The following is a 12,754-nucleotide window of genomic DNA, read 5'->3' as shown; positions in this document are numbered from 1 at the left end:
TCTACAGATATGTGGATGATACAAAGTATTTTGTGAAATCCTCAAACTCAGTGTTCTCTCTTTATTATCACCCCAGAGTGTGGATCCAAGAGGCCCTCAAGGCCCTTGGGAAAGGATGCGGGAAGACATGGATATCGTATACATCAACTCCTTCTTCCACAGATACTCATTGGAGGGAATGAGGTAGGAAGGAGACCCCTAAATTGCAAAAATGCAGGAGTCTGAGATTAGGAAGAAAACCCCAAAGTCCCAAGTATTTCTCTTGAGAAACTGAGGGGAGCAGTTCATAATTAGGATTAGAGGTAAATGCTAGAAACCCTGCAGACTCATCGCTTCTCCGGTAAGAAGTAGTACCAACTGGATTCTCCGCGAGTTGAGAAAGGAAAAGTGCTGTCCCTGTCTCTCGTGGGACACCCGGGCTTCCCCAGGTCCCTTCCCAGGAGGGCTAAGGGGGAGGGTCTGCGCAAGGGAATCCCCAGCTTCCTACAGGGGGAGAGGCGGACTGAGGCCGGGCCCCCACGGAGCTTCACTGGGTCTCTTCCCGTCTCTTTACAGCTCATCTCCAGCAGTGGGATTTCTCCTGAGACTCGGGGATCAACCAGAGGTTCGGCCATCACTGGATCGTTCCCCTTACAAGACCTGCGGGCCGCCCTCGTCAGTCCTCCGAGTTTTTCCGGCCACTTCTCCGGGTCTCCCGGCTGGCACGGAGTCAGCCCGCCGCCCACGGGGACTCTTCCCGGCCCCTCCCGAGCGCCGCGAACCCGCGGGTTACCTGCTGAGACGGCAGCTCCACATGCAGGGCCCGAGTGGCAGAACCGGGAGGCAGCGCGGCGGCCGGGCCCGGGGGCGGCGGGAGGATCGGGCCCCCGATCGACGCTAAGGAGTTCATCTTGACCCGGGGGCCGCCAAGCGGCGGGGCCAGCGCTCCTCCGGCATCCGCCACCAATGATCAGCCACGATCCACCGAGCTCCTGCAACCCAAACACCCGCCAGCCAAGGGGCAGGACAGCTCTACCCCACCGCCGGCCGCGCCGCCGCCGCCGCCGCTGGCTAAGGAAGAGCCATATTACCGCAGTGCAACCCCCTCCACCCCGCAGAGACCTAGCTTGCTCATTGGCTCAACTCCTGTAGGGGCGGAACCCAACCACAGACAGGAGAAGAGCTATTGGGTAGAAGGTCTGTCCATCGCCGGACGGAATGGGCAGGGGGCGGAGGGACGGGAGGATGGCCTAAATTGCGTCTGTCAAACTGGGATGAAACCTGAGGCGTTGCTTCTTTTTTCCCAAGTCTAATTGGTTCTTTCACTACCACTGGGCGGGGTCTCCTGGTAGAGCTGCAAGGGCCATTGCTCTAGGTCGCTGTCAGTTGTCAGCAAAGGAAGAGGGGCGGGGCCTGATTAGCTAGGGAGTGTGCCTGGGCTCCGGCGTCACGTGCAAGAGGCAAGAGAGTCACCTGATAAGTGAAAGTCAGTTTTCGGAGCCACTTCCGCCCTAACCTAGTCGCCATAGTAACCAGCCCCCAGAGAAAGGCAGGGACCCTCTTGGCACCAGCCTGACTGTTCTGCATTTGCAGGCTCCCTAAACGCTCTTCCCGAAGTGCTCCTGTCAACGTGCGGGGTTTGAAAAGGAATACTTTATGATTTGGCAAAAAGGCACCACGCAGGATCCACTGAGACCAGAAACCTGTGGGGCAGTCCCACCAGCTCTTCCGTGACCAATTCTAACCCACAGGTCCGTGCCCCTCCTCGCACTCCACTCACTAGTATGCTGAGCTATCAGCTGTGCCGGGCACCCAGGACGCTGTTTCATCTCTACGAGGGGGTTGCTTATGCTATCTCTAGAAAGGCTTTGCTACTTTTCTCCTCCTAATGCTTACTTACCCGTCAAATCTCATCTGGCGCTGGAGTCCCGTCTTCCAAAAGGCTTCTCTGATTTGCTGTAGGACCCTGAGTTCATAATCTTGTCTCTACCATATTTCTGATTATTCTACTGCATTGTCTTCTAATAACTGCGCACACACACACACACACACACACAGACACACACACAAATACACACGTACGTGCTGAATTCCTCATGAAAAAGGACCTTATGGGAGCATTTGAGATCTTGCACCCCAGCATTTATAGTCAGTTTAGGTTCAAATAAACTCTTACAAAAATTCTCTTAAAAAAAAAGAAAAAGAAGAAAGAAAAAGATAAAGGACCTTCTCATTCATCTCTAGATTCCCAGTTCCTGAAACATAATCAGAATAAGGTTTTGCTTTTTTTTGAAGTGAAGGCCCAGCTCAAATGCCATCTCTCCCATGAAGACTTCCTTGATCACAATGATGTGATCACAGCAGTTGTTTCTATAATAAATAGCATTGAGTAATTCTGCAGGATATCAACCTGCCTTCCCTTCTCCCCCGCCCCCCAGACTGTGAATTTCTCCACCACCTGGACTGATGTAGCTCAAAGAACACAGTTTTAGAGTCAAATACAACAGGAATCAAGCACTTCGGGAATCTTGGCTCTGCCACCTTCTAGCTATATGTTCCTGGACAAGCCAGTGCCCCTCTCTCAGCTTCAGTTTTCTCATCTACAAATAATAATTGAGTGGCTGGAGGGATTAAGTAAGTCAACATATGTAAAGTGCCCAGTTCAAGATCTCACATATAATTGCACTGACAATATTTTAACAAAAGGTAAGCATACTATCTATCTTTCCAGGGTATTCAGAGACCCTTTGGATCTGACCCCAGAGCTGGCTGACATGAATGGCACACTGTCTTTTATTCGGAAACATTGAGTGGTTCCTCATCGCTGGAGCCTAGGGTGTGTGGTCAGATGTTTGTTGACAAGGGAGTAGCTGGGAAATCCCAAGTCTCATCTGGTTCAACTCATGTAGTGCCAAGAGCTGGTGGAATTTCGCGGAAAATGCTTTTCTGTTTCCAAGCTGTATTAGTTTTCTGAAGCTGCCGTATCAAATCATCATAAACCAGGTAGCCAAAAACAGAAATGTATTCTTTCACAGTTCTCGAGACCAGAAACCCAAAAGGAAGATATAGGCAGGGCCACACTTTCTCAGAAGGCTCTAGGGGAGAATCCTTCCTTGCCTCTTTCACCCTCCGGCGGCTCCAGGTATTCCTTGGCTTGTGGCTGCATAACTCCAATCTCTGCCTCGATCTTCACATGTCTTCTCTTCATCCTGTGTCTTCTTATTCTTATAAGGACACTTGCCTTTGAATTTAGATAATCCCAATCTGATTTTGAGATGCTTAATTGCAAAGACTCTTTTTCCAAATAAAGCGATGTTCACAGCTTCCAGGGATTAGAGTATGGTCTCATTTGGAGGGCAGGGGAGACGTCATTCAACCCACTACACAAGTTAAGAAAATGGGCCTGTAGACAGGACACAGAATCCCTTCTTCTTCCTTTGGGGGTCAGCTCTGAATATTAGCTAACTTTATTACTTCATTCATTCAACAAATGTTCACTGAGGACTTCCCTAAGTCCAGCCCTTTGCTAGGAGCTGGGAAACCAGACTCAGCCTCATCCCCAGAGTAGCTACCCTCCTTATAGGAAGTCCAATAGCAAACAAAGAGTGATGATCCAGTTGCTTGGTGCGGGATCTAAGAGGAGTCCAGGGGCTATGGAAGCCAGAGAAGATAGATTTCACAATAGAGGGGACATTTAAACTGGGTATCGAAGGACCAATAAGAATTCACCAGGCAGGGAGGTAGAAAAGGATACCCCAGCAGAGACAGCAGGATCCATTTTTTCCACGAGCCTTTACTGAGGTTCAGCTCTGCACCAGGCTGATTACCGGGTACTGGAAATGCAGGCCTCAAGTAAACATCCCTTTTCAAACATCTCCACTCACATGCCACAAAAACTAGGAGAGCTGCAACTCTCACGCTTAGGGACATGGCAGAGAACTGAAACAGTCTGCTGATGGCAAAATATTCAAAGCAATGCATGTAAAGTGTTTAGCGCAGTGCCTTGAGTATAAGAAGTATCCAGTAAAGGCTACCTATCATTATTTCTATATGTCCTATTTCATTCTAAAAATTCTTGTATTATTTTAGATCCCATTCCATAATAAGGCTGTATTTGTTTCAATATAAAAATATTTTAATCACTTAAAGTATTATAATATTTTGATACAGTGCTATTTATTTGCTAGAGAAAAATGTATCCAAGTTTAAGGGGCATGGAGTCTAAGGTGGTCAAATACAACATACATGCAAAAAAAAAATGATAGAAGAATTAAGATCAAGTGGCAAGGAAGTAACCAACTCCACAGGGGATGGTAGGCACGATCAGAGCAGACGTCATAAAAGTCTTGAAGGATGATTAGGAGTTTGATAAATGAACTAGATCTGTTTGGTTCAGGGATGGCTGGTGTTCTAACAGCTAATTATGTTACCATGTTGGGTACTGAAATCAAACATTTGGTTAATAGGGCCAAAAAGACAAACCTACCCCAGTCCATTTTGCCTCCTCTTCTTCCTCCCTCCTTGTTCTCCAGAACTCATAGACATGATGCACTGGGTAAATAAGAGCAAGATAAGGCTGATTAGTCCTTTGATATCTCAAACTTAATGAAATCTCTCCCCTTTCTTTCAACGGAGTCCTCTTTCTTCTACTCACTTACCCATTGAGTCAAAAATCCATCAGGTCTTTACCAGGTGCCCAGCCTGGGCACTACACTTACAGAAATGACGCTGATAGAATCCCTGACTTTAAGGAATTCACAGATAATTTCAGTACAAAGTGGTAAATGCAGTCATTGAGATGACACATAAAGTGTAATGGAAGCACAGAAGAGGAAGTTGTCAATGGCAGTGGGTGGTGCAGGAAGGCTTTCTAGATGAGAAAGAGTCTTCTAGGCAGAAGGAGCACCAAGAGTCAAGGCACAGAGGCAGAAGCCATGACATTTGCATAGTTTAACGTGGCTGAAACCAAGGTTGCCTCGGGGAGCAACAGGGAAAGAGGCTGGAAGTGGAAGATGGGGTCAGGTGAGAAGAACTTGATTACTACGCTGAAGAAACCTGGGCTTCATCTTAGGCAACAGGAAGTCATTTAAAGAGATCCTCAGGCAGCCCAGGAGAGGCAGCTTTGAAAGGGAAGAACTAGAAGAACAAGAATCTTGCAGAAGGCCAGGTGAGAATTGTAAAACAAAGAGGCCGGTCCCCAAAGAGCCTGCACACACCGAACAAACCTGAAAGGCAGGTCCCTGGGCAGCATTTCTCCTTCTCCTTTCTGAACCCTTGAAGGTGACATTTTCGAAAATGCCTCCCTGGATCTGAACTAATTGCTACGTCCTCTGGTCTCCCACAGCGGCTGCCTGACCTCTTGTTAGTACATGTACCCATGCGCCCAGTCATATACTGAGTCGTGTATGTTTGTCTCACCCACCCTACCATGAGCTCCTGCTTTTGATTTTGTTCAGATTCCCCAGCTTCCTGACCCAATGGACAGGCTCCATACGGCTTCAATGAGAAATGACTGAATGAATGAATAAAATGAGTGAACGAATGAATGCTTGAGTGAGAGACTGTTTGGATGACAAGGGGCCTCCATACCTCCTTCACTGGACACAGCCCTAGAGAGAGGAAATGAGCTTGCCCAAGGTCACACAAAGTTTATAGCAAAGCTGAGATAGAGACTTGGGCTTCTTGCCCCCAAGACCAGCACTCTTTCCTCAATTCCAGTCATTTCCATGCTGTCATGGACCATAAATGTGCCTATATGAGCATACGAGCTTGTGAATTTATGGGCAAGCGATGACACATATTGGATACAAGTGCATCTAACCCAGGGGGGCTTAGTCAGAGTCACCCAGAGAAAGTTTTCCCTGGGAACTGACTTTTACAGTGAGGTCTGAGTGGAGTTAACTGAACAATGGAGGCCAGTGAGAGCAAGAGGTGCCGTGTGGGCAGAAGGAACAGCCGGAGGGACGAGCATGGAGCATTAAAGGAACTAAAAGAGAAGGCCAGGCTTTAGGTATTTATTTCAACATTTCTTTACATTAGCAAGTGGTTTGTGATTTCTTCAAATCTCAGATATTCATTAATGTTGTCACTGAATATATGTCGAGCACATCCACATTGTACAGAATGTGGTAATTAACGTGTAATCAGGGTATGATCTTCTATTGTCATTTCTCCCTTTTATGGAAGAAAACCTCAGTTTTAATTATTTTTCTCCAAAAATAAATCACACATTTGGTTATGATGAAAAAATTTAAAAAATAAAATAAAAGAGAAGGCCAGGCAGGACTAGGCAGAGGGAGGCAGCCAGTACACAGGAAGAGGAGAGAGAGAAAGAGAACATTTTTTTTTTGTACGAAATTAATGTTTTAAAAGTAAAATAAAATTAAATACCTCCTTCAATTTATTTTACAGTTTACTGTGTTGCTTTTGTTTGTAATTTCACATGGCAGAAGCAGCATTATGTGTTCAGCGCTTAGAGCTTCCGAAGTTTTAATCCAGCACTGACGGCAGAGAATGAAGTTGCTGCAACCTCCGTGGAGTCTGACTTTGAGTTGCATGGACAACTATCGAAGGGTCTAAGCAGGGGAGTGACATGATCTAATTTACATTTTTAGAAATGTCACTCCGGCTGTTGTGTCAAGAGCAGATTCAAGGATGGGGGAGGAGTGATAATGGTAACAATAAATTGTGACTTTTCTTCATTAAGTCAGAGGACAATGAAAACAAAGAATATTCCTGAGCTCCTGGCAATAAGGGGGATCAAAGGATGCCTGGATTTCTCCTGTGCACTACCTCAGGCAGGCATGGTTGCACAGGGTTCCTGAGAACGAGCATCCTGCTTGTAACGTGGTGTGACTGAAAGAGTTCCAAGCCAGGGGGCAGAAAACACAGATCTTTCTGGACCTCCAGCTTATTGGCTGATGATTTTAGGCAAACTGATTTTCTTTCCTGGGCCTACAGGTTTCCCTAGAGGCTAGAGAAAATTAACTTTTGCTAAATATTTTACATATATCACTATGGTCAATCCCCATAGGATCCTTTGAAGTAGATACTCTTGCCCCAGTTTTACAGCCGCCTAAAAAGAGGATCTGAAAATGGAAATGAGCTGCCCAAAGTTGCATGGTTCTTAGTGGCAGATGGACTTGCCTCCTGAGCCAGGACTCTGTTCCCCATTCCACACTTTCTGCATTAATTGGAAAACACTCTTTAGGACTCTGAATTTTACCAAAAGGATGAGAATCTTACTCCCATCAACAGCAAAGTATAGGTGCAAAAAAATCCAAAGGATAAAACTCCCCTCCCTTCCTCTTTCTCTTCCTAAATAATTTAGTCCCAAAACCCTTAGGGTAGGGGCCAGGAACTAGGCCAAGATAAGCACAGGGTGGGGGGCCATGTGGTAGCCCAAAGCAGGAAGTCAGAACCACAGCAAGGTGTGGAGGGTTCCACACAGGGCCAGAAGTGGGTGGAGGGGAAGATCCTGGCACAAGGTTGGGAACCAACTGGACTGGGTGAATAGGGTGTCCATGTGGGAGGGCAGCCTGGAGCAAGGTGTCAGAGTCCAAGCAGGACGCGTAGAGGACCGGCTCCATAATTTGTGAGGCCCAGCACAAAATGAAAATACATAGTCCTTTGTTTAACAATTAAGGATTCCAAGAAGGCAAGAGCTTTAAATCAAGCATGTGGCCCTTCTAAGCACTGAACCTGGTGCAACTGCATCGGTCAAATCCCATGAAGCCAGCGTTGCTGAGGAGAGCGTCACTACTGCCGTTGGGGGTGTTGCAGTGGCAACAATGGGAGATCGTTACTTACAGAGGGATTGATCAAATAAATATAAGAATTGTTTTGTAAAAAATGCAACCAAGTACATTGTAAAGATTTTACTGTCTTTGTTCAACGATTCATGAAACAGGTCGCATCCAATCTAGCAGACAGAAAGGAGTTCTGAGGAGCTGTACAAAATCAAAGGCATTTATAGAAGGAAGGGAACAGGAACAAGGAAGTTATACAAGCAAAAAGCAGATTGGTAGTCACAAGGTCACTTTGTTTTAGGGGACGGAAAGGATCTCTCAGGCAGATTCCCTTACTAGTGCTGACCGTATGAGTCCTAATTCACTAGCTTAAGATTACATTTGTGGGACAGGCTGAAATTGTTATTAAGTTAAGCCTCAGTTTGGTAATGTGGGGTTTAGCATAAGTGACTCCATTTGGAGCCTGCTGTCTTGTTTTCTTTAACAGAATAATGGGAGCCAGTTTTCTATTGGAGAAAAAGGCATTACAAATATAGGAAGAGAGAAAACTAGGATGAGCCCTGTGGTGACAGACTAAAGTTTCCCAGATCTTGGTTTCTAAATACCATCCTCCACTAAAAAGAACCAAGATTCTTTGGAGAAGTGTCTGAGTCCCAGGATTGGGCCACAAAAAGTATAACATGACCCTAGGATATCTCGCTGTGCCAGAAAGCAAGGAAGTACCCCAAAAAGAAAAAAGAAAAAAAAGAATGATGCAGATATGTCAAAAGGATATGGAGGCCATATTGAAGGGACTCCCACTGGCCAAATCTGGAGCAATTTGAGCATCAAAATAAGTAACGATAGAATAGCTCGTGGACCATTAAATAAAATAGGGAGCCATAAGTCTATTAATATAAATCAATAATAAACTGCTTTATAAGGAAAAAGATATTACATAGTCTCAAAGTGTGGACAAAAGAGTAACTTTACAGTGTAAAAGCCTGACAGTCACACCTTAATCGAGTGATCAAAATGAATCATATTGATCAAGTGATCAAATTGAAATCATCTGACAGGATACAGTGAGAAGGAAGATTCCATCATTACTTCTGTGATATTTCTGCTAAGGATGGATAATCTGAATCAATTAAGAGGAAAGATGAGACATAACAAAACTAAGCGTATTCTGCAGGATACCTGGCCTGTGATCTTTAAAGACTGTCAAGATCATGGTAGTCAAGGAGAGACTGAGGAACTTTTTCAGATGAAAGGAGTGCTTGTTATCTGCCAGGCGTTGTTGTAAGCAGTTTCCGTAAGCTCACAACAGGGCTATGAGATTAGGAAGCTAAGGCATGAGTGCTGTCACTTGCCCAAAGTCATATGTTTCTCCAAGTATTGAGCTGGAATTTGAACACATTCTGACTCCAATGTTATTAATTCTACCTTTTACTGCCTCTAGTGGAAGAAGAGTGTTATGTCATATATTTAAAATTGCATTCATACAGTGAAGTCATAGTTATCTTCTGAACACATTTTTATATCTTTATTCATTAAAAGATATATATCATTCATGTTTAATTAGAGGAAAAATAATTTGTATCAGGTTTCATCAAAAGTAATTCGCTCTCAAAAATTATTTGATATTTTAGAACCGTGAAAAGGAACTTTTATAATGTGTGCAAGTGTGGTTTAATATTATGTAAAAATGTAGGTGATAAAACTGTGTGTATGCATGATAAAATCATTAGATGAAACTACACAAACCAAAACTCCCTAAGCAGTAAGTGTAAAAGTGTCTCAGAAAAGAGTTTACAAGGAAAAGAAACAGGATTATGAAAACAAACTCTGGAAGATATATGGGGCAGAGGTTTATTATCAAAATTGTGGTTGAAACCAAGGGGTGGGGAAATGCCGATTTTTCTCCTCCTAGTGATTCTATTATAACCCATTAAATGGGAATTTCTTCTATCCACTCAGAAGTCTAAAGAAAAAGTGACTTCCACACTTTCAGCCCATCCCATGTAAAGATAAGTGAAATATCTGCCATCCCCTAGTACAACTCCTCATTAGGTATATAAATATATTGAAAGTCACACTTTATATTAGTTTAAGGCATGAACTGGCTGGTGTAAAACAACAGAAATTTATTCTCTCACAGTTCTGGCTGCCAGAAGTCCAAAATCAAGGTGCTGGGTGGGCTGTGCTTCCTCAAAGACTCTAGCGGAAAATTCTTATCTCTTCCAAATCCTGGTAGCTCCAGGTGTTCCTTGATTTGTGGCAGTATAAATCTAATCTCTGCCTCCTTCACAGGGCCTTCTCCCTTTTTCCCTGTGTCTTCTCCACTCTCTCATAAAGACTCTTGTCACCGGATTTAGGATCCACCCAGATAGTCTAGGATTATCTCTTTTTGAAATCCTTAACTTAATTATATCTGCGAAGACCCTTTTCCCAAATGAAGTCACTGTCACAAGTTCCAGAGATTAGGACATGGCCATATCATTTTCTGGGCCACTATTTAATCTACTACTGTGTCATTTCAATGTGTGACCTCTCCCTCTTTTCTCTCAGGCCAGCCTGCCGAAAAGTTGGAGAAATTAAGTTGGTATTAATCTGAACTACGTTGTTTTAAATTAAGATGTCAATTGAAATCTCCAGGGTAACCACTGAGAAAATAACTTGCAAACACACAGTAAATGAAACAATAAAAGAATCAAAATAGTATATTAGAAAATATATGTTTAACACAAAAGAAGGCAGAAATGGAGGAAGAAACAAGAAGACATAAATAGAAAACAGCAAAATGACTGATATAAAGCCTATTTTATCAGTAATTACATTAAATGCAAATAGACTTAACACTTCAGAACACAGAAAGTAGAAGTATGGGTTTTTACGGAGTACAGCGCTAGGAACAGAGACAGTGGAAATGTAATGGCTGTATGTGATGTCAGAGGGGTAGCAGATTGGGGGAGGAGGGTTATCACTTTGTGAGAGATATAAACGATAAATATCTAACTATTACATTGTTTTGTACACCTGAAACTAATAATAAAAAAAGAAAAAAGAAAAAAAAGTATAAGTTTTTAAAAATCCAACACTATTATGTCTACAAGAGACACACTTCATATTCAAAGACACAAATAGATTCAAAGGAAAGGGATAGAAGAAGACATTCCACGCAAATAGTAGTAATCAAAAGAGAACTGGGGTGGCTATACTAATACAAGCTATGAAAAATCAATATTAAGACAAAAATTGTTACTAGAGACAAAGAAGAACATTTTATAATGATAAAAGGGTGACTCCATCAAGAAGATATAACAGTTATAAACATATATGCACATACCAGTAGAATATATGAAGCCAAAAGTATATGAAGCAAAACTTATAGAATTGAAAGGAAAAATTAAAAATTCAACAACAATAGTTGGAGAATTCAATACCCCAGTTTCAATAATGGTTAGAATGACTATGCAGAAGATCAACAAGGAAACAGCAGACTTGAACAACACTGTAAACCAACTTGCCCTAAAAGACATCTACCTCAATAAAAGTCCAACAACAAGAGCAGAATACATATTTTTCTCAAATGCACATGGAACGTTCTCTAGGATAAACCATATATTAGGTCATAAAAGAAAAAGAGATTGAAATCATACAAAGTATATTCTATAACCATAATGAAAAGAAATTAGAAATAAATGACAAAAGGAAATTTGGGAGAATAGCAAACATGTGGAAATTAAGCAACTACTCTTAAGTAACCAAAGGGTCAATGAAGATATCAGAAGAGAAATTAGAAAAACTTTGAGATGCATGAAACAAAAACACAACACACCAAAACTATGGGATGAACTAAAGCAATTCATAGAGGGAATCTTTTAGATATAAACACCTATATTAAAATTGAAAAAAAGAGCTCAAATTAATAACCTAACGTTCTACTTTAAAAATAGAGCAAACTAACCCAAAGCAAGGATGAAGATAGTAAAAACTAAAGCACAAATAAATATCAAGAATAGAAAAATAACAGGCAAAATTAATGAAATCAAAGTTGGCTCTTGGAAAAGATCAATTAAATTGACAAATCTTTAGCTAGACAATCAAGAAAAAAAGAAAGAAGCCTCTAATTACTAAAATCAGAACTGAAAGAAGGGACATCATCACCAGCCTTATAAAGGATTATAATGGAGTACTATGAACAACTGTGTACCCAAAAATTAGATTATCAAACGAAATGGACAAATTCCTAGAAACACACCAACTACCAAAACTGATTCAAGAACAAATAGAAAATCTAAGTAGACCTATAATAAGTACAGTTTGAATTAGTAATAAAAAACTTTTCACAAAGACCAGACTCAGATGGCTTTGTGTTTAAATTTTACCAAATATTTAAAGAAAAATTAATGCTAATCCTTCAAATACTCTTCCCAGGATAGAAGTAAAGACCAAATCATTCTATGAGCCCAGAATGATCATGATATTAAAACCAGGCAAAGACAAGAAAACTATAGACCAACATCCCTTACCTATTATGAATATAGACATAAAAATCCTCAACAAAATACTAGTAAAATACTAGTAAATCAATCCAAACGTATGAAAAGGATTTACACATGATCAACTGGGATTTTACTAAGAATGTAAGGTTGGTTTAACATGCACAAATCCATTAATGTAATATACCATATTACCAAACGAAAGGACATAAACCATGTGATCATCTCAGTAGATGCAGAAAAAGTATCTGCCAAAATCTAACATCCTTTCATGATAAAAATGCTCCAAAGACTAAGAATGTAATAAAACTTTCACAATTTAATAAAGATTTACAACACCCCACAGCTAACATAGCTAATGGTGAAAGACTAAAAGCTTTCTCCACTGCAGATCAGTAATAAGACAGGGTCATCTGCTCTTCCCTCTTCTATTTAACATTGTACTAGAAGTTCTTCCCAGGGCAAATAGGCAAGAAAAAGAAACAAAGGCATCCAGATGGAAAATAAGAAGTAAAACTATTTCTATTCACACATTATATGATT

At 42.0% G+C, this 12,754-nt stretch overlaps 1 protein-coding gene across 1 annotated transcript in view; it reads right to left on the bottom strand.

Moving 5' to 3' along the window:
* Positions 1-1,091, bottom strand: part of UVRAG (UV radiation resistance associated) — a 273,971-nt gene extending 272,880 nt beyond the window's left edge. The window contains exon 1 of the mRNA XM_033120283.1: positions 773-1,091. Within this exon, the coding sequence (XP_032976174.1) occupies positions 773-889 (117 nt within the window). The 5' untranslated portion in view covers positions 890-1,091. The remainder of the gene's footprint in view (positions 1-772) is intronic.
* Positions 1,092-12,754: the final 11,663 nt, after the last annotated feature.

This window comes from Rhinolophus ferrumequinum, chromosome 11, assembly GCF_004115265.2.
Source record: "Rhinolophus ferrumequinum isolate MPI-CBG mRhiFer1 chromosome 11, mRhiFer1_v1.p, whole genome shotgun sequence".
Classification (NCBI taxonomy): Eukaryota; Metazoa; Chordata; class Mammalia; order Chiroptera; family Rhinolophidae; genus Rhinolophus; species Rhinolophus ferrumequinum.
Note: the sequence above shows the minus strand (reverse complement) of the source record. Positions and strands in the feature narration are given on the sequence as shown.